Genomic DNA, 21409 nt, shown 5'->3' with positions numbered 1-21409 from the left:
TTCATGAGAATTTCTAATTTGATTTTTAATATTTGTTGTATTATCTTAAAATGATGTACATATATGTGTATGTTCTGAAGTATATGTGTATTGTATGTATGAGTGTGTATTTGATTAAAAATGTGCTGAGAATTTATCAAAGGTAGACTGATAAATACTTATTATTGTAATCAATGTCTTCTTCCAGGAAAATGGTTTCTTTACTGCTCTGCAGTATGCACATAAACGTAAACAGATTTTCCATATTTCTACGGGCAGTGCGGAGCTTGAGTATGTAAACACACCTTTTTTTTGTATATTAACTATGATTAATTATGCATTTTAATATCATGTCTCAATGATGATTTTTTTAGCTGTGTTACCAGCAATTAGACCTCTGTTGAGTTTAGCAGCCAATTCTTCAAATCATACCATAACATCTTAAAAAGAAAAAAAAATGATATATTGAACACTATAATCATTGATATTATATTGTATTTAGTTTTTCATACTAGAATAGATAAGATACTGTTTGCAAATTTGAAAATTTTATTGTTATTGGAGCAATTTCTATTAAATTTACCCTGAATTGTAAAGACATTTGTTTATCACTTTCTCCATCTACTACTATAAACATGACTGCACTACCTTCCAAATACAATTTAACAAGTAAACAAAGTTATTAATTTTTTCATTTTCCAAAACTGTGAAGGTATGTAGCCTAATGGTCAGAGTGTTTGCTTCATGACTATAAGGGTGTGAGTTGAATTCCTGGACAAAGCAGCATGTTCTGTCCTTGAAAAAAGCACTTCATTTCATCATATTCCAATCTAGTCAGCAGTTAATGAATACAAGCTAGGTACTAGTGCAGCTTGTTCTTCCTCCAGCTATCACATCCTGGGTACATTGGAGAGTCAAGAATGAGAAAACCAGGAGGGTTTCTAATACCTGCTCATCACTACATAAACACCTAATAGTAGCAAAAGCATGGCACATGTTACCAAGCCATAATCACTCACAAGTAATAACAGGCTGTACTTTTTTTGTACATTTTTCCCAAAGATGTTTTCACAAAATAATTTTTATGTAATGGATTTTTTTGTATTGTATCTTTTTAGTAAACTTCTAGGTGGTGGGATTGAAAGTATGTCTATCACAGAAGCTTTTGGAGAGTTTCGAACTGGGAAAACACAGTTGTCTCACACCTTGTGTGGTAAGTTGTTGTTTTAACTCAAGTCAGCTCTGACCAAATAGATCTATGAGTAAAGTATTCCACTAATGACCATCCCAATTTATTTTCAGGCAATGTACACAGGACTATGCTATCCAATGTAGCGATCTTTTTTTAAGATGATAGGGGTTGGTTTGAGAAAAATTTAGTTGCTATTTCTAGTAGATTGAGTAACGACTTGAGGCACCCTCAGTCTTAATATGTGATTTGATTTACTCATTTCCACCTTTAGCACCAAAGACATTTGGGATTGTTTGAAATCTTGTTCATAAATTTATTTTAAGTAGCTTTATATTTTAAATGAATAGGTCAGTTGTAGGGTCATGTGCCATTATAGCACATTACTGCACTCACCATTTGTTGGTACATTCTTGGTTTCTCCCAAGAAACCCATTGAGCAGAGTCCCAGTCAGGATGCCATGTTGGAGAGGACTTGTCCTCATCATATAAACGTGGAAAATCAGATATAAAAATGATGCTTTTTGTAAGTTGTAAATTTTATATTTTAGATAAGTGCTATCATTAATTATGTTGAAAGGCTGCTAAGATACCAATCAAAATTCTGCTGCTTCTTATACCTTTATTTGTGTTGTACTGTGCTGTGACTTGAGCAAAAGCACTAAACTAAGTTCACTTTGTTGTAAATAGGTGCTTTTTGTTGTATAAGTCCCGAGAGATAGTCAAGCTGTGACTATCTCTTCTATTTTTAAGGTATATCATCTTTTCATTTTCTAAGAGGGTAGGGTGGGGTGTGATTTGAGGGAGACTTTGCTGCTGTTTCTTACAGATCAAGCAGCTGCATAGAAGTTCTCTCATTACCTGAATGCTGTAAAGGTAAAGTTCCCTTCTGTAAATTGTATAATTATACACTTGTTAATTATAATTAACAAGTGTTCTCTTAGCTTGCACCTCTTCTCCACTAGTCTTAAGGAAAGTAGTGAGAAACATACCTTGTCACTAAATCAAAATGAAATCTTCAATGGTGTTCTTAAAGGATGCTGCTGCTGCTACTGCTTCTACTACTACTACTACTACTACTACTACTACTACTACTACTACTACTACTACTACTACTACTACTACTACTATACTACTACTACTACTACTACTTCTACTACTACTATGAGAATGGCCAGTTAGAGGATTCTCGAAGGAGAGTGTTAAAGGAAAATATTGAGAGTAGTGGTTAATGTGAGGGTATTGGTGGTGATAGACACAATATGTGCGATAAAAGAAAGAAAAGAAAAGAAGAGGCTACAGTATTTAAAGGTAGAAGAGTCAGAGTAACAAGATAGCATGTTTGTAAGTCAGGGGCTGGAGTGTGTTAGTGAGTTACTTCAACCAGCCAAGAGGCATTTGTTTGGAAGTTGTTTTGGATGTCTCTGTACGTAGTCATAGCAATGTTCCAAATGTGGAAGCAGTATTTCATTGTGAGTCTTAATTGAGCTTTATACAGGTTTAGTAATTACTGGAACCTGAACTATTTTATAACTCTAAAGAGGGATATTGCCAAAGAGATCGTTAGTGATAATGGGGTCTAGCAATTGTTGTGATTTTGGGAGGGTGGTTCTAAGTTGCTTGTCGTTTAGTTTGGACTTGGTAGGGTATAAAATTTTCTTATTTTTTATATCATAATTTATAAATAATAACATCATTCATTACAGGTTCTCAATAGGTCAATCACTGGTTCATTGCATTTCTGATGATGAGAGCCAAAGTTGTTTATTATTCTGCAGAAAGCAGATATTATGAAAGACTTAATTCAAAGAATGGTTTTTTTTCTTTCTTTCATTTTGGTTTCTTCTATAACATTTACAACTTTCTTCAATATACAACAGCTTAAGATATACACATACAGACAGACACACACACACACACACACACACACACACACATATATATGTGTGTGTGTATACCTCCCCCACCATATATATGTGTGTGTGTGTGTATGTGTATGAAACTTCCTCTTAGTTTCCATCGACTAATTTTCACTTAATCCAAAGCTATACAAGAAGATACTTGGCAAAGATGATGTACAGTTGGATCAAACCCCAAATCATGTGGATGTGAAACAAACTTCTTAACCATACTGCTGTCTATAATGTGCAATTTCTTGAAATGTGTATTAAATTGTAATTTAATCTTTAATTTCTAGTTACTGCACAGCTACCTGGGACAAATGGTTACACTGGAGGTAAAGTGGTATTTGTTGACACAGAAAATACATTGTATCCTTGGATTAAATTTGGTAGAAATACTTTACACTATAAAATATGTAATTATGTAAAAAACAAAGGAACAGAACTGAATAAAATTATCACCTGATTGGCACCTGTGCTGGCGGCACATAAAAAGCACCATTTGAGCGTGGTCGATGCCAGTGCCACCTGACTGGTCCCATGCCAGTGGCATGTAAAAAGCAACATTCGAGCATGATCATTGCCAGTGCTGCCTGACTGGCTCCCATGCTGGTGACCACCCCAGTGGCACAAAAAAAAGCACCATTCAAGTGTGGTTGCTTCCAGTGCTGCCTGACTGGCTCCCATGCCAGTGGCACATAAAAAGCACCATTCAAGCATGCTCGATGCCAGTACCACCTGACTGGCCCTCGTGCTGGTGGCACGTAAAAAGCACCCACTACACTCTCAGAGTGGTTGGTGTTAGGAAGGGCATCCAGCTGTAGAAACATTGCCAGATTGGATTGGAATCTGGTGCAGCCTTCTGGCTTGCCAGCCCTCAGTCAAACAGTCCAACCCATACCAGCATGGAAAGTGGACATTAAATGACAACAACAATGATGATTCAACAACTTGATAACTTGGAATATAGAAAGAAGAAGAATTGTGCTGATTATATATTCATAAATATGTGCTGAGAAAGAGAGAGAGAGAGTTTCTTGTATACATCCATGCCTACTCTAAATAAATTTGTCTTTAACATGATTAAGTCGTCCTGATCGCTTGAGAGACATTGCAGATCGTTTTAATCTAGACCAAGAAGCAGTTTTGGATAATGTATTATATGCCAGAGCATATACCAGTAAGTATTATTCAATTTATGCCATATCATTTCATTATATACAAATAGATTAATGAAAATTATTTTATCAACAATAAAAGTTAGTGTTAACATATTTAGTACTAGGAGCATTAAAAAGTTAATTGGACATAATTATGTGGTGAGGAAAAATATTATTAACCAGCAATTGATATTTGATGCAGTATCAGATAAATTTAGATAAGATTTGGTGTTATCATGATCAAATTAATGAAGCAATGGCTTCATTGTACACTTTTGTCTTTTTAATACTTAGTGAAGGCCTCTGAGACTGGCAGATGGGTGGGAGAGAGAAAGGTATATTCAAATTAGAGACCTAGCCTGAATGCTTACAATAGAGTAGAATCCTCTGCTAAAGACACCCAAACAAAGGATTCCACTTTATTGGAAGCATTAAGATAGGTCTCTGGTTTGAGGATACTACTTTAAATATATATAGACAAAATTTCCTCTTCATAATTAATGGATTATCATGAAGTTATAGTATTTCTGTAACCAATGAAATAAAATTCCTGTCAAATACTGGGGTCAATTCCTATAATGTACCCTAGATGCAAATGGAATTATAATAGAAGATATACACATACATGCTTGCATGCATACATACATACATACATACATACATACATACATACATACAAGCACACACACATGCACACACACACGGTATGTGTTTTGCTAGTTGCTAGTAGCCTATATATATATATATATTATATATATATATATATATATATATATATATATATTATATATATATATAATATAAATATATATACCACCACCATCATTTAATGTCCATCTTCTATGCTGGCATGTGTTGGATGGTTTGACAGGAGCCAGCCAAGCAAAAGACTACACAGGGCTTCTGTGTCTGTTTTGGTATGGTTTTTACGGCTGGATGGTCTGCAACCCCACAGAGTAGACTGAGTGGAGACACCAAGAATGCAAGAACGCAGGAGAGAAATGGTGGTGAAGTGCCAGGCTATACTCACATGAATAGGGATCAGAGCATTATAAAATAATCTGATGGTGATATTAAGCAAAACTTTGAAAAGTTTTAATTTTAATTAAAATTTTAAAAATTAAACCAAAAATCTACTATTGTTGTAGTTTAGCCCTGATCAACCAAATCAAGTAAGCATATGACCAAAGTTATTTTAGAATCTTGTCTCTTTTGGAATCTTTAGAATTACATTAGCTAATGTGAACCCTTTTTAAGATGATGCAGTACAATTTATGGGTGATTTTTGTGTTTTCCTAGTTGGTCGAATGACCACATAAAGATTATCCCAATGGTTTATTAAATTTAGTGTTCTTAAATATTCTAAAGGTCCATAAGAGAATGATTAAATTACTTTTAGACTCAAAACAATATGCATTTTCCTTCAGAAACTATCTTATTTACTTACTGTTGCAGGTGAACACCAATATGAACTTTTGGATTTTGTGGCAGCCAAGTTTTATGAGGAACCTGGAATATTTAAACTGATGGTAAAATTGTCTTTTATCAACATTCAAACAATATAAATTTAAGTACTTTGTGATGATACCATAAAATGTAAAGAGGTTTATGTTTTATTTTAAATTGTTGCAAGAGATATCAACCTATAAAGTCAAGTCATTAAAAGTAGGAAGAGCATCAAGCTGCAAAAACATTTTTCTCTAACAAAGAGACAGGAAAAATAGATGTAAGAGTACCCTGCAAACACATGCACATACAACATTATTACAATTGCTGAATAATTATGTTGTGAGCTCCTCTACAAGAACCAGCTTGCCTCTCCCTCCTTCCCTCCTCCTGTACTCTATATCCTCATTTCTTCATATATATATGCTGCCACCTTCACCTGGGGTTTTGTAGTCTCATGAACTGCATGGTGACCTTACTAGTGCTGGTATATGAAAAAAGTACTCTGTACATGGTGCGAAGTGGTTGGTGTTAAGGAAGGTATCCAGCTGTGGAGACCATACCAAAGCAGATACAGGAGCATGATGTGGCCCTTGGACCCATTAGATCCTGTCAAACCATCCAGCCCATGCCAGCATGGAACATGGACATTAAATGATGACGATGGTGTATTGTGAAAACAATGAATTACTGCTCAATATGTATTAATAGCAATGGCTTTTGACTGAGATGTGATTGACTTTCGAAGCTAAAGGCATAAATATCACAGAAGAACAAATGTTTTTCTTTATCATTTAGTCAGGAGTGAAGGGCAGTGCTCATGGTCCTTTACATGACACCTGTGAGTGGCAAGAGGGAAGGAGAAAGACATTTTCATATTGGCGACCTGGCCAGAATGTAGCAACGAAGTGGATTCTGCTAAAAGACACTCATAATTGAATTAAGTCTACCACCCATGTAAGCAATATCTGGTTTCAAACTCAGAAATCATAAAATTGGAACTACAAGGCATAGCCTTCCATACTCTAAGGTTTTCATTAGCTCATCATCCTTGACTGGTTCTGTATTTATTGATCCCAGAAGGATGAAAGGCAAAACTGACCGAGGCAAAATTTGAATTCAAGATGTAGTTGTCTCAATATTCGAATTTATCTGTCCAGCTGGACATCCAAGGCCTTATAGGTATAACATTCTGGTATCTTGGAGATGATGGTGGAGACATCTTATTACGTCTCTTTAGGATTAATCCTAAAGAGACATAATAAGATCAACACTTGTGGGACTCAAAGTTAGATACGTGTAACTTGTCATTAATTTTAGTGTCATAACTTCAATAATATTCTACAGCAAGAATCAATATGCTTGAAACATAAATACAATAATCTAGAGTTGTCTCCCTTGCCTTTCTTAACCGGAATTAGTCATTTAGATAATAATTTTCTTCTCAATAAGAGTATAATTTTAATGAATTAAAATGTTTTGACTCACTGCTTCAAGTATGTTTGCATTAGGGGTATATTAATGTTTTATGCGGCAGGCATTGCCAGTTATTTTCTCTTAGACATTCTTTGAGAAATATACTCAGATATACTAGAAACAACCTCAAATCTAGAGTAGATTTGAAAAAAAGAGGGATGGAGGACAAGTGTAAAAATAGAGATAAGGAAATGTCACTTTTTTTGTTTTTTTTCTCAAGGTTGTTGATTCTGTTATGGCTTTATTTCGTGTTGATTTCTGTGGACGAGGAGAACTGGCTGACAGACAGCAGAAACTTGGTCAACTTCTATCACGACTTCAAAAAATAGCAGAAGGTAAATTCAAAGTTCCTGCCTAAATATTCTGTTAACTGATTATATTTTGATTCATATATTCTGCTCACTTGCTTTGTGGTAATGTGTGTGTGTGTGTGTGTGTGTGTGTGTGTGTGCATGTGCATGCATGTGTATATCAGCATCATCATCATTATCACTTAACATCTGTCTTCCATGCTGTCATGGTTTGTATGGTTTGACAAGATCCAATGAGCTGGTGAATCTTTGTAGTATGAACATACTCTATTATGATATTATAAATCTTATTAAGGTGGCGAGCTGGTAGAAATGTTAGCATGCCGGGTGAAATGCTCAGTGGTATTTCGTCTGTCTTTACGTTCTGAGTTCAAATTCCACTGAGGTCGACTTTGTCTTTTATCCTTTTGGAGTTGATAAATTAAGTACCAGTTGCATACTGTGGTCAACCTGATCGACTGGTCCCCTCCACAAAAATTTCGGGCCTTGTACCTAGAGTAGAAAAGAATATTATAAATCTTATTTATTCCTTTATGTATTTCTGTTCAAATATTTTTATGTATTGTACTGAGTATATTTAGAAATGTTATTTTCATGCATAAGTGTGGATATGTTACCTTTTTTTTTGTCTTGGAAAAAATCAGGATACATTCTCTCTCTTTATCATATGAAAATCATTAAGAAAAATTAATTTTGCATAATGGAAGTTCCTGTCAGATTTCCTGGAATGTATCACTTTCATAATGTGGAGAACTCTAATTTGTGAATATGCATTAGTATATTTTATTAATACTTCTGTTGTATTATTGAAGACTAGGTCTTCAGAGTCATTTGTGCATACTCCTAAAAAAGAAAAGACTGGTAATTCCCATCCAGGTCATCCCTTGATTGCATTTTTAAACTTCAAAGGATAAAATCGTTTTATTTATTAAAAAATCTCCTGCCAGAATATGTCTCAGTCTATCAGCATTAGTGCAGGGCAGATGTTCTCAACAGGGGTGGTACCATCCTAAAGGAGCACTGGGCATGTCGAAGGGGGCATTAGACTTTAGGGGACTGTGAAGTAACATAATTAACATATTAAATTTTACCTATGGTAATAATTATATGATACATGACAAAACTAGTAATAGTTATTAAAATAAAATGAGATTTATAATTAGGCATGGGGAAGTCATTAACTCGCTTTGTATAAAGTAAATTTACAACTTTTGTCTTTCTTCATTTTCTTATCATTTCACTGTTAAAAGCTTATACAATCCATTTTTAGAATAAAATTTATATCCATATTAAATTAGTTTAGTTATGATATCTCACTCACCACTTAGTGGGGTGCTAGGAATAACAAATACTTAAAGATGTTGGGCAGTGGGAATTTGAAAAAATGACAAAGAGCCACTGGTGTAGGTAAATGGGAAAATTAAATTGAATCTGCCATTACTGTTGATATTCCATGTTTTAGCTATTATTTGTTTCTTTCTCTCAACCAGAATATAATGTTGCTATGTTCATTACTAATCAGATGACAGCTGATCCAGGAGCAAACATGATGTAAGTAATACTACTAAGAATATTCTTGGGTATCTTTAAACCAAAATAACTCTCTAAATGTGGCTACTTTTTGTTTTCCTTTCTTTCTTGAGGCATTCATTCTTTCCAACTACCCTGTCCAACTTTAGCTTCTCCTTTTGTTTACTACCCAGCCTGGACATATGAGCCTCTCATACCACCTCTCCTAGTTTCCTTCCTCCACTTCAATTTCTTCATTTACTTTTCTGCCACAATCCATCAATTACATATGTCTTAATGATTTCCAATGCAGGCGCAAGTTTACAATTTTGACTGGTACTATTTTACGAACCTGAGAAGATTGAAAGACTAGGTTGATCTTGGTGGGATTTCAATTAAAAATGTAAACAACATAATAAAAACTCTGCAAAGATAAATTAATTTTGTATACAGATTCTGTTAGCCCCAGCTTCTCACCTTTTATGATAATAAGACCCTTTATTGGTTCATTAGTTCTATGAACTTCAGTGGAAGTTGTATTGTCTGTTTGTGTGTGCAGATCAAGTTTATATGATCAATATTGAACAACCAACTATTTTTTCTTTTTTTTTTTTGTTTAGTCAGGAGGGAAGGTATTGCTCATGATCTTACATGGCCTTTGAGAGCAGTCTCAACTGGTGGAAGAAAGTTATCCTCAAACCAGTAACCTGGTCTGAATGTTTGCAAAAGAGTAGACTCTAATGTAGGCACCTAAAGTTCCAGGTGGTGATGGTAAGCCAATTGATGGGTTAATTCTACTGGCTGACAGAAGTTAAATCCTTATATTTCTTTCATTGATCTTTCTCTTCAGAAAACCTCTATTGTTTTATTTCAAAGCAGTAATTTAGTTAGAAGACACGACATTTCCTTGCCAACTTTAACTTCCTCTTTTTCAGGTTCAATAAAATAATTACCAGTATACTGAGATTAATTACACTCTCATTATCTATATTCCTCCAGATTTTGTTGTCTTAGTTGTGCAAATATTAGAAATCATTTTTTTCAGGTACATTTGTTATTGTCGTCATTGTTGTTCAGTCCCAGGTCAGCCCCAATGAAGCAGACCTCCAATTAAAGGCATCCTAAACATGACCATCCCACCATCTTTCTATGCACAATAACTACTCTAATGTTCTACAGTTTGTTTTAGCAATGCCAGAGAATTGTTTTCATGTATATAAAATTGAAAATAGAAACCAGAGTGTTGTTGAAATTAGTTGTGGTGATTTACATCTGAATAAACGATTTACTAAAGTTTGTATACTGTGGTTAGTCAAGATTACTGACATTTAGTAAAGCTCTTTGTGGGAGAGAGAAATATTTCCAAATGTTTATAGTAGCACTGAGATCAATTTGAAGAATGTGCCGGTGTAGATAGGGGATAACTAGGTAAAAAGGGTTTTTAAAAATGTATTTAGTGGTCAGAATGAAGGATGGAGAGAGGACAGTAAGGTGTTAGAGGCTGACTACAAACACTGTCCAACCTGCAACTATTTTTATATTGTTTAACTTAAATGTTGTCCCTTCCCTACTTCATTACTCTGGCTTATATGTTTTTTTCTTTACCTGGGTACTCCCTCCCTCACTACATGTTCACAGTAATATTATAAAAAAAAATTTTTAATGTTTTTTTTTAATGAAGGGGCTATGCTCAAAAATGTTTAGTTTCCCAATGCCTTACAAATTCTACACACTTATTCTCAGTGTATATGAACACAAATTGCAATAGCATTCTTACAACTTGACCTCATAACAGTTACCAATCAATGCTCTTTCTTTCATCAATGATATCTGTGTAATAAAATAGTCACAAATAAAAATAAAACCAAAGTTACAGACTTGACCATATCAAGAGAAAACTAAAGAAAAAAATTTAATCTTAGAAATTAGTATGACTTGAATTATTATCTTTTAAGAGATTGAGAATATTTGTTCTTCATTTAGGTTTCAAGGGGACCCAAAGAAACCCATTGGTGGACACATTCTAGCACATGCATCCACCATTAGGATTTACCTTCGTAAAGGAAGAGGAGATACAAGAATTGCAAAGATCTATGACAGGTTTGTATATATGTTTGTATACTGTTTGTATATATGTGTGTGTGTATGTGTCTAGTGTTCATTCTTCTACGAAAACTAGTGTTGTTCATGTTGTGTCACCTCATATCTTGCATTTAGTTGCTCAACAATTAGAGACTGATAAAATAAGTGCTAAGAAGCAATCAGTACTGGAGTCAGTATGACTACTTGTTGCTAGTGATATAACATGGCTACAGTTCAGTTACAGATATAAGAATTAAAGAACTATACAAAGTTTTAAATGGACACGGCTACATTGCAGATAATTTCAAAGACAAGTGTGAAAATAGAAATAGTCTTTCAATATTTTTCACAATGTGCACATGATTCTTATGTCAAAGTAGAAAAATCATTATCCATCACTGAATTTAGTCAAATATGGAAATCAATAATATAATTTCAAACAGTTTTCAATCTGCAACTTATAAAAGATTTTGGCCCTGTATTCTATTGTATTATCGGAAAACTACTGTTTAGAAATATATATATATATATATATATAGATGGTTGGTTTCACTATTTCTTCGTACAATGCATCTTAGGATTTCAACTCAGCATTGTAATTTAACAAGAAAAGAAGTGCCAGTTAAACATCAGGAAAGTCCACATCATAGTATTTACTGTGCTGTGTACTTTGCCATGTGCACAGTGACATGCTGATGTCGGGATTCAAACCAGTAATGATTCAGGCACTTTTTAGACTAAAACATGATTTTTATGTTGATGTTGTTTAGCTGCAAGTAAGTTTTGATTGAGCAGACTTATGATCATAGAAATCCCAGTCATGGGCATCTCACCTTTGTGTGCGTGTGTGGGTCATTGTTCAATGTATTCTCTTTTGTTTCTAAGGTATTGCCAATAGTCTCCCTTTCTAACAATAACATGTTTAATAAAGCCGTACAACAAAAAGAAAAATAAGACTAGATTAACCCTTTCGTTACCAAACCGCCTGAAAAAAATTTTGGTTAATGTGACCAAACCGCCCAAATTTACCTATTCATATTTAAATGAGAATATCAGAGCAAATCTCTTTAGTACATTCGTGAAAACATGTATTATACTTCATAAACAGTTCATCTACAGTTTTGTACAACAATCGAAGTGTAATTTTAATTCTGTGAATTTTGGGAGATTTTTTCCTATTGTGTTTTCAAAATTTGTAATTCTGACAAAAAATGGATACGAATTTCATTATATCAAGCAGCAAGTCAGAATTCGAAGGATTTTCTACAGAAGACCTTCATAAATCTAACTCTATGACTGAAAAAAAAAAGCACGTGGTATTTGATAATGAATCTGATGTTTCATTTTCCGAAAGTGAAAACAGTGAATCCGAGAGCTCCGACAGCGATAAAGAAATTGAATTGGCACCTGAATGGAGTGAAAATTTAGAAACTGTTTCTTTCAGTGATTTTTCTGAAGAAACTGGACTAAGCCACAGACTTTCCCAGGAGAGTAAAGCCTTAGACTATTTCTTTTTACTTTTTCGAATGAGCCTATTTGAAATCATTACGGCGGAAACGAACCGTTACGCTAAATGTAAACAAAGCGAAAGAAAGGATAGTTAGTGGTTTCCCACAACCTTAAATGAAATTAAGACTATTTTGCCATAAATATTATTATGGGTATCAGAAAGTTACCCAGAATAACAAATTCTATAGTAAAATTTTGTTGTATACCCAATTGAATATTAGCTAATAACCCATTTTCTATAGCGATGTTTGAACAAAATTTTAATAATTTTATATTTTGTTGAATTTACCTGTATCTACCTGCAATTAGAGTCACTTTGTGACAAAAATTATAGTATAGAATTGGTTGAGAACATTTCATTAAATTATCTTCCAAAAATCAGATAATATATTGATAAATAAAAAAGTTATAGTTGTTTAATGAAACGAGACTAAATTTATGATATGTTAGAAATTAATTGAAACACATAAGGGGTGTATTTTGGTTAGAAATATAGTAACGAAAGGGTTCATTTAGATAGGTTGAAGTCATTAAAACATAACATTACAGTCAAGTCAATAAGACACTGGACAACCAGCTAAGAGATCTGGCCACAGGAAAGTAAGTTCATGACCAACTTTCAAATGACCCAGTCTATCACAAGTAGTAGTGACTTGTTACTAAGTAGCAGTAAATTAAAACTAAGAGACTAGTCTTATTCAAGAAGCTCTGACTCTCAACCATTTAACATCATAGAAAATGGAGATAAACAGTCTCATTCAACCACTAAAGTCTGTGGAAGACAATATTAGCCAACCTTGAACTACAGTAGAGAAGGATACAGGGTTTCTTAACTTTACACTATCTTTATTGGTTGTTAGCAGTCAGAACATTGCATCCTTCAAAAATTCCATGCTTACTGAAATGTGCCAGCACTACTGATGTGTCTGTGCACATCCATAGTAGTGTTGGCACTTTCCTTAATGTTCACTTCTTTATGTTTTTGCATTATATTGTGTGTACTGTGCATGTACTTTAGCTTTTGTTGCTGTCTTTCTTTACTTATGTCTGCTTTCAATTAACCCCTTAACCTTTACTGCTGAGTTACAATGCATCTGAGCACTATGAAATAAGCAAAATACCTAGAAGTATTTTCTCTATCTTTACGATTGGAGTTCAAATTCTGCTGAGATTGACTTTGAATTTCATCCTTTCAAGATCAATAGAATAAGTACTATTGGGGTTGAGTAGCTTCTTACCCCCAAATTTCAGGCCTTGTGTCAATAGCAGAAAGCCTTATCATTAAGTTTAAATTCTAATCTAAATTCACAAAGCCTTTTTATTTATTTTGACATAAAAATTATGTACCAATAATACACCAGAGAATAAAAAAATCCTGTAACACAAGATACACCATAAGTCAAGGTGATAAAAGAGAGAGAAAGACATAGAACTACAGATAGGATACTGGACCACTAGCTGTGTGGGAAAGTGGTTTATATGCCATTACTGGTATTGCACAATGTCAATAGTCAAGACATTTACTATTGTTGACCTAGTCTATCTGAGCATAGATAGGTACAATAGAACTGAGACAAAAATATTGTATAATCAGCTAGTGTTTTGTCAAATCCTCTAATGAACTTAGAGGAGTCCTTATAGTATATCCTCCCCTGGAAATACTGTAAATGCTTCAGAGTTACCTGCTGTCTGTGACACGATGGTTATATAACAAAAAACCAACCTGGTTGCAAAGAAAACCCAATTTAGATGAAGTAAGTTCTTACCAGTAAAATACTTACAAATTTAAATAATTTTGTTGTATTTCATGTTTTACAGCCCAGATCTACCAGAAAGTGAAGCAACATTTTCCATCACACAAGGAGGAATCAATGATGCAAAAGAATAGAAGTCATATCAATGTTGATAAACCAGGCCAAACTGTAGCTTTTATTGTCTTAAACAAAATATGTATTTTATTAAAAGCACTTCAACATTCTGAAATTCAAATATTGGGTAAAAATAATAAAACAAAACTATTGCTCTCTTCACAGTTTATCTAGGTGTTGAAGCACTTACTTTAATTCATTATATCTGATATTTGTAGAAATAAAGGCATTAGACTGGCAGAATTATCATCATGCAGGATAAAATGTTGCTAAGTAGTTCTATCTCTTCACATTCTGTGTTCAAATGCCACTGAGGTTGACTGCTTTTCATCCTTTCAGGATCAATAAAATAAGTACCAAATTGAGCACTGGGGTTGATGTAATCAACTTCCCCTCCCCTCAACATTGCTGGCCCTTGTGCCAAAATTAGGAAGGATATTATATGAATAGGAAACTCATTCCAGCATAGACAGAACTTTTACACAATTATAAATGGTTACAAACAAATGAAAAAAAAACAAGAAAAGAATATTAATATCAAAATATTTTATTAAGGCATTTCCTCTACATATGAAGTGAATGAATGAAATGAATGTAATGAAATGTATCTCTATGAAATGAAGTTGCTGCCTTCTGTAACTATATTTTTCAGAAAAATGAATGTAAGTAGCAAGATGCCAACAATAAGATTTACTAACTTGGTTGACAAAACAGTATTTCAGAAAAAAGTGATGGTTGAACAAAAATAAAATTGCATAAATAATTTCAGTTCAGAAAGTTTTCAGTTAAAAAAAAAAAAAAAAAGTAATGGTAATTTTTTTTTGTTTGTATTTTATGAGTAAACATTTTCACTGGATTTTATAGCAAAACAAAGTTGACAGATTACAAATTACAAATCATTTTGTTAAGTTACCTATTGTAGAATTTTCAAAATGAAATAAAAAAAAAAGCATAATTATAATAATGTTCAATGTTTTAAATGGCATTTTATATATATATATATGTGTGTGTGTGTGTGTATGTGTGTGTGTTTGTTTCAATAGCCACATCTTCAATCCAAACAGTATTTATTACAATTAGCATTTATGTTCACAATGAATAATTAGAATACAAGACAGTGAGTAAACTCATGATGAATAGTTAGTAAGCTGGTATTAATGGTTTCTTGCAGAGCTGGAGAGAGAGAGGGGTGGGGGACAGAAAGAGAGAGGACAAAGACAAACCCGAAACCCTATTATATAATGGTCTGGAATGGTTAGTTTTGGAACTAACACGAAAGATATGTGAAAAAAAAAACATATGATACTTCTTTTCATCTCATTTCAAGACAAATCAAAGATGGAGAGAGAGAGAGAGAGATAAGTGATCAGTCTCTCTCCCCATTCTTCATTTGCTAATGACTTAAACCATTGTCGAACATTGTTTACAGAAAATTGTTAAACACTAACATTTCACTGTTAACCAATGTTAACATTGCACTATTAACCAATGTCAACATAGCACTATTAGATAACAACTATAAACATTAACAACAAAATTAACCATTGTTAATCATTATTAACAGGGCAATGTTAACCATTGTTAAAATGCTCTTTTGACAGAGGCAGAAGAGACAATTTCATAGGGAAGGGAAAATGAAATATGATATGAGATTCCTATCTTTTTCAAGGACATTAGTGAGACAGATGTAGTGAACTATAATTAATGTATTGAGAGTTGATTGTCGAGAATAGATCACAGACATAATTTGCTGGGAGCTTAACTTTTACTCAACTCTATGGCGCTTGTACCAGTTAGGATATCAAAAATTCATGTGTAGGGGAAATTGAATGAAGCTGATAATAATGAATGGATTGAAGAATCAGTGTGAGTTAAAAAAGACACAACCATGAAGCAAATATATTACAATGGTTTAGAAATATTAATTCAATTAAACAAGATGGAGGGAAAACAATTGATATTTCTTTTCCCTCCGGTAAAGTGTAAACTGTAAACTGATTGTCAACATGTGGAACTGATACCATTACAAGAAGTAAAGGTTCATCCTTGAAGGTTGACCTCAAATTTAGCAGTGTACTATATATATATCTATATATATGAGACTTGTGTGGAGTTAGCGACCTGTATTACTGTACAAAGTGTACTGTAATACTAATGACTGACTATATGATACAAAAACGAACAAAGACGTCCAGAAGAGACAAAGACAAAGCTAATAATTATGAAAGAAAGATTAATTAACAAGAAAAACAAATTGGCAAAGAAAATAACATGTTTACTACAAGCTGGACAAATGCTATATAAAATAAATAAACTTTTTAAAAGACAAATATTTAAAAATCATAATGAGGACAGTTAAAATACTTCAAGACAAAATGACAGTAGTCAGACATTAAACGAGAAACACAATTAAAAAAACACAAAATACATTAGAACCTTATCCCACCCTCCCTCCTACTTTTAAGCTTTAAAAATAGAATATAAATATTGCTAATTTTCTGGGACTCCATGGATTCGGAATCGGTAAAGACAGGTAAATTCCAAGTTCCCATAGTTACTGTTTATTCGTACTTCTACTAATTGAGTTGGGGCTGCATCCTGTGTCTGAAATGGGATAGAGAAAACAAAACATTTAGCTTAAATTTAAAAATTAAGATTGTAATACAAATAATTTCTTTACTTCAGAAAAGTAAACAATTGAAAGTGTGTAATTGACGACAAATACAATATATCAATTATACTTTTTTTTTTTTTTAACACCATAGCAAAATAAATATATACCCTGGTGGGATTTGAAATTCAGAATACCCAAATCTTAAAATGCAGCTATATACACAATTGTATTGAATATATATACATAAGTGAGGAGGGATATATTATCAGAGGGGATACCATATTAGCTCTCAGTTAAGTATATATATATATATATATATATATAGTTAATTTAAACCAGTCTTGTAGCCTGTTACTCAAGTGGTTTTCATTGCATGCAGCTGCTTCTTCAAAATCAACCTAAATAAACTACCGCACTATACGTTTGTATCCTGTTTTCTCTGGATTGTTACTTAACAGCACAAATGTATTTACTAACAAAGAATATCAGAACTCGATGACCTCAGAAAGGTAGTAATCGTAGCGATAGAATGCTTGCACATGGTCTCTATACAGCTTGTACATTGCACTAATAAGAAACATAAATAATTAATAAAGCTTGCCTAAAACAAGACATTACTGTTCATGTAGGAGACGAAACAAACAAAATGAAGATAATAGACTTACTGATAGATATTAGTTTCACTAATAAGTTACTCGTTTGAGCATTTAGAAACAACATAGGTGCAGGTAGGAACGTGTCATTAAAAAGTTTGTTTCACAACTATGTGGTTTATAGGTTTCGTCACACTGCATAACACCATGAGCAAGTGTCTTCAATTGTAGCTTTGGGCTGACCAATGCTATGTGAATAAATTTGCTAAATGAAAACTGCATGGAGTCCATTGTATGTGTGGGTGAATGTTTATACTTTGTACTTGAATAAAAAATTTTGAGCTACAAGTGAAGTTTGTTGTCATTACGTGTCAACAAATTGTCCACTATTCTCTGTGCTTGCCAAGAAATGTGGAATAAAAAATTCTTTCCTTGAAAACAGGCACAGATTAGCAATAGACAGGTATCCACATGTAAAACAATGCCTCAATAATGTTTTTGTATAACTCATGCTATCATAGAAAAATGGGCATAAAAATGAATAAATACATGCATTCAATTTACATTCCATAGAACAAAAATTTACTTTCAATTCATTTTCTGAACTTGTTTGAGAAGACACATGAAGCTAATTAAAATTGTGTTTGAGAAGACACGTCAAGCTAAGTAAAATTGTGGTTGTCTTTGCATAGAGGATGTACCTTGCATACCTCTCCAGCTGACCATTCCTAATTTTGCAGGCTTGTGGGTGCCACATAAAAAGTACCCATACCGGTGCTGTGTAAAAGAATCTAGCTGTAGAGACCATACCAAAACAAACACGAAGCTCCTGTTGAACTATGCCAGCGTGGGAAATGGACATTAAATGATGGTGATAAATTTTACACTCATTAGAAAGTTGAAAATCCGATAAATTGGTGTGTGTGTGTGAGACAGAGAGAGTCTGAAGGAAGAGAGGAATGAATTATATAAAGTAGTTAGTTACTTACTTGGACAGGAAATTGTTGCAGTGGTTTTCCATCCTCTATGTAGGTATAATTTCCAAGATTTATGCCTTCCTGGTCATTAATGTCATTCAGGCTCTTAAAAAAAGGGAAATAAAAAGGAAACAAAATAAATTTAATCTGGAATACTTTATTGGGAATAGTTGGTTAATGTTAGTGTCAGAAAGTTAGTTAATAACAAAATTTAATTATTTTAAGGAAAAAAAAACCTTCCACACAAGTGCAAAAAATAGAGTCAGTTATTTGAACTCCAATGATCAGAAGTATCAATCAATAGCTACTAAGCTCTATTGAATTCAGGTGGTGGCAGAGTGGTAGTTATGAAGAAGATAATTGTAATGTTTATGCTTTTCTTCATGGCAAAAACTTTCTTTTTAGATAAAAGGTGAAGATGGAGTCAAGCAGGAAACTAGACACTTGATTTCTCCTTCCCCATATTTTTCCAGCAGACATTGATCTATAGATGTTTGGCCAGTGAATCAGCCAGCCATACCTACCTGGGCGAGCTCTGCAGGCCTTGGGAAGGTACCTTTGTAAGCTTCCCCCAGACTAGTGTGACTGATACCCAGAGTGAATATCTATCAATGTCTACAGGAAAAAAAAGTATGACAAAGAGACTAGAGGTTTGACTCAATGATTACAACAGAGTGAACTCTACTAAAGCACTGAAGGATGTAATGATCTTAAACTAGACCTGTCAGGCTAACCACCCAAGGACTAGGTAATCATGTTAAACAAAGTTGTGCATCTACACACTGTACCACAATAACTACATAGGTTAAACCTGTGTCAGTCTTAGAAAGTGTTGTGCACATATAGATGGTAAACTCCCAGCAATCTAGCATAGTTACATTGACAGAATAAGTTCACAAAGAGAATCTATTGTATACTTAATATATTACGGGTATGCTTGTGTGTTCTGGGTTAAAGTCACACCAAGATTGATGGTGTCCTCTGTGGAATAAGTTCAAGAAATATTTACTGGAATCAACATAACTATTTTCTCCCCCAAGAATCAGCATCATTTAACGTCTGTTGTTCATACTGGCATGGGTTGGATGGTTTGACCAGGGCTGGCAAGCTGGAAGGCTGTACCACACTCTAGTCTGATTTGGCATGGTTTTTATGGCTTGATGCCTTCCTAACACCAACCACTCAGAGAGTGTAATGGGTGAGCATTCTGAACATTAGCAATAACAATACATGGGATACTTACATACACGGAGAAATCCTTTGGAGCACTGTCAATCTGACCATAAGGTGCAATAGATTTTGGAATGTGTTCAATGCTAAAGGCAGTAATTCGTATTAAACGGGAAAGTTGAATAACCAAAACTCCCATACTTCCTTTGAAGGCCCAACATTCACCAGGATTAACATCAGGCTGAAATATTTGGAGATAAATAAAAATATACAAGTTATACATGCAAATGTAAATACATAAGATTTAATTTTTTTTAATAAACAATATAATAGGTATTTGTCGTAATCAATTACCCAACAGGGCTATTACAAGGAGTTTACAATGAGTTCAATCCCAAACTGATCTGTATAAAGGGATGCTGTGCCACAAGCATCACACAATGTTGGATAAATTCTTTGCCCTTCAAGTAGATGCTGGTGATATTGCAATTTTAATTTATTTAATGTTTTTCTCTTCAAATATTTTCTCTTTCTCTCTCTCTCATATATATAGAGATAGATAGACAGAAATGGTAAGACAACAAAAGAATGAAAGAGACCTCAATATTATGTAAATAGAGGAATTTATCTGTAAATATATGTGACAATTATTCGGTAGCTATGATAAAACTCCGAGTTTGGATGTTGGGGCGGAAACCCACACCGGCATTTCTTCAGTTATTGGGCCATCGATGGCCTGATAACTGAAGAGATGCCGGCATGGGTTTCCACTCCGACATCCAAAACTTGGAGTTTTATCATGGCTACCAAATAATTGTCACACACACACACACACATATATATATATATATATAATAATGTTCGTCCTTCGGTTCGAAGATGACCAACTGACATCATCTGATGGAACTGCCGCCATGTGACCTGAGGTGGCTGGTGAGGCCAATCCGGGCAAGGAAGCCCCTCCCACAGGTGGGGCAGAAGTGGGTAGGGGCCGTGCTACTGGTGCAGGCGGCTCTGGCTTTACGCATCTGACGTTTCTGCTCCGCTGACCGAATCCGTCCCTCCTCGGCTGTCCCTGCTCCCACGGTGATTGCGCTGCGCCAGGATGAGCGGTTGGCAGCAAGTGTCTCCCAGGTCTCTGTTCCGATGGAGAAGTCTTTGAGAGAGACCTTGAGACTATCCTTGTAGCGCTTCTTCTGCCCTCCGACTTTGCGCCTGCCCTGGCCGAGTTCACCGTAGAAGAGCTGTTTTGGGATGCGAGTGTCGGACATGCGGGAGACGTGGCCCGCCCATCTCAGCTGGGCCTTGCGCATGATTGTGATGGTGCTAGGGAGATCTGCCTGCTTCAGAACTTCCGTGTATGTTTAGAAATTATTGTTGTGCATATAAGTGGTTGTGTTGTTTGTTATTGTTTTTCAAAATAATCCACTGGAACACGTTCCTTCTTTAATGAAGATCAATGGAAAATTTAACTTTCTGTTATAGTCAGATTTTCAAGAACACAATACTTCCATAATGCAGGGGATTCTTGTGCATGTAAATACATGTATGTGGATAATATTGAGATCAGATATCAAAATGATGAACCCTGTTGATGAGATAATGCAAAACCAAGAGAAGTAGCA

General features: G+C 34.3%; 2 protein-coding genes across 12 annotated transcripts in view; one reads left to right on the top strand and one right to left on the bottom strand.

The window, feature by feature from the left end:
- LOC115212226 (meiotic recombination protein DMC1/LIM15 homolog) overlaps nt 1-15371 on the top strand; it is a 38558-nt gene extending 23187 nt beyond the window's left edge. For 4 of the 5 annotated variants that reach the window (XM_036502972.1, XM_036502971.1, XM_036502970.1 and 1 more), the window contains exons 6-14: nt 188-270; nt 1098-1192; nt 3366-3438; nt 4158-4249; nt 5685-5758; nt 7372-7486; nt 8953-9013; nt 10955-11071; nt 14381-15371. In XM_036502972.1, coding sequence (XP_036358865.1) covers nt 188-270; nt 1098-1192; nt 3366-3438; nt 4158-4249; nt 5685-5758; nt 7372-7486; nt 8953-9013; nt 10955-11071; nt 14381-14450 — 780 coding nt within the window. In that variant the 3' untranslated portion in view covers nt 14451-15371. The remainder of the gene's footprint in view (nt 1-187; nt 271-1097; nt 1193-3365; nt 3439-4157; nt 4250-5684; nt 5759-7371; nt 7487-8952; nt 9014-10954; nt 11072-14380) is intronic. The other variant, XR_004999139.1, reaches the window with a different exon arrangement.
- LOC115212367 (SUN domain-containing protein 1) overlaps nt 14964-21409 on the bottom strand; it is a 103070-nt gene continuing 96624 nt past the window's right edge. For all 7 annotated transcript variants that reach the window (XM_029781245.2, XM_029781246.2, XM_029781244.2 and 4 more), the window contains 3 exons: nt 19858-20025; nt 18627-18719; nt 14964-17034 (listed from right to left, as the gene is read on the bottom strand). In XM_029781245.2, the coding sequence (XP_029637105.1) occupies nt 16921-17034; nt 18627-18719; nt 19858-20025 (375 nt within the window). In that variant the 3' untranslated portion in view covers nt 14964-16920. The remainder of the gene's footprint in view (nt 17035-18626; nt 18720-19857; nt 20026-21409) is intronic.

This window comes from Octopus sinensis, linkage group LG5 (genome assembly GCF_006345805.1).
Source record: "Octopus sinensis linkage group LG5, ASM634580v1, whole genome shotgun sequence".
Taxonomy (NCBI): Eukaryota; Metazoa; Mollusca; class Cephalopoda; order Octopoda; family Octopodidae; genus Octopus; species Octopus sinensis.
This window is presented reverse-complemented; position numbering and strand designations above follow the sequence as displayed.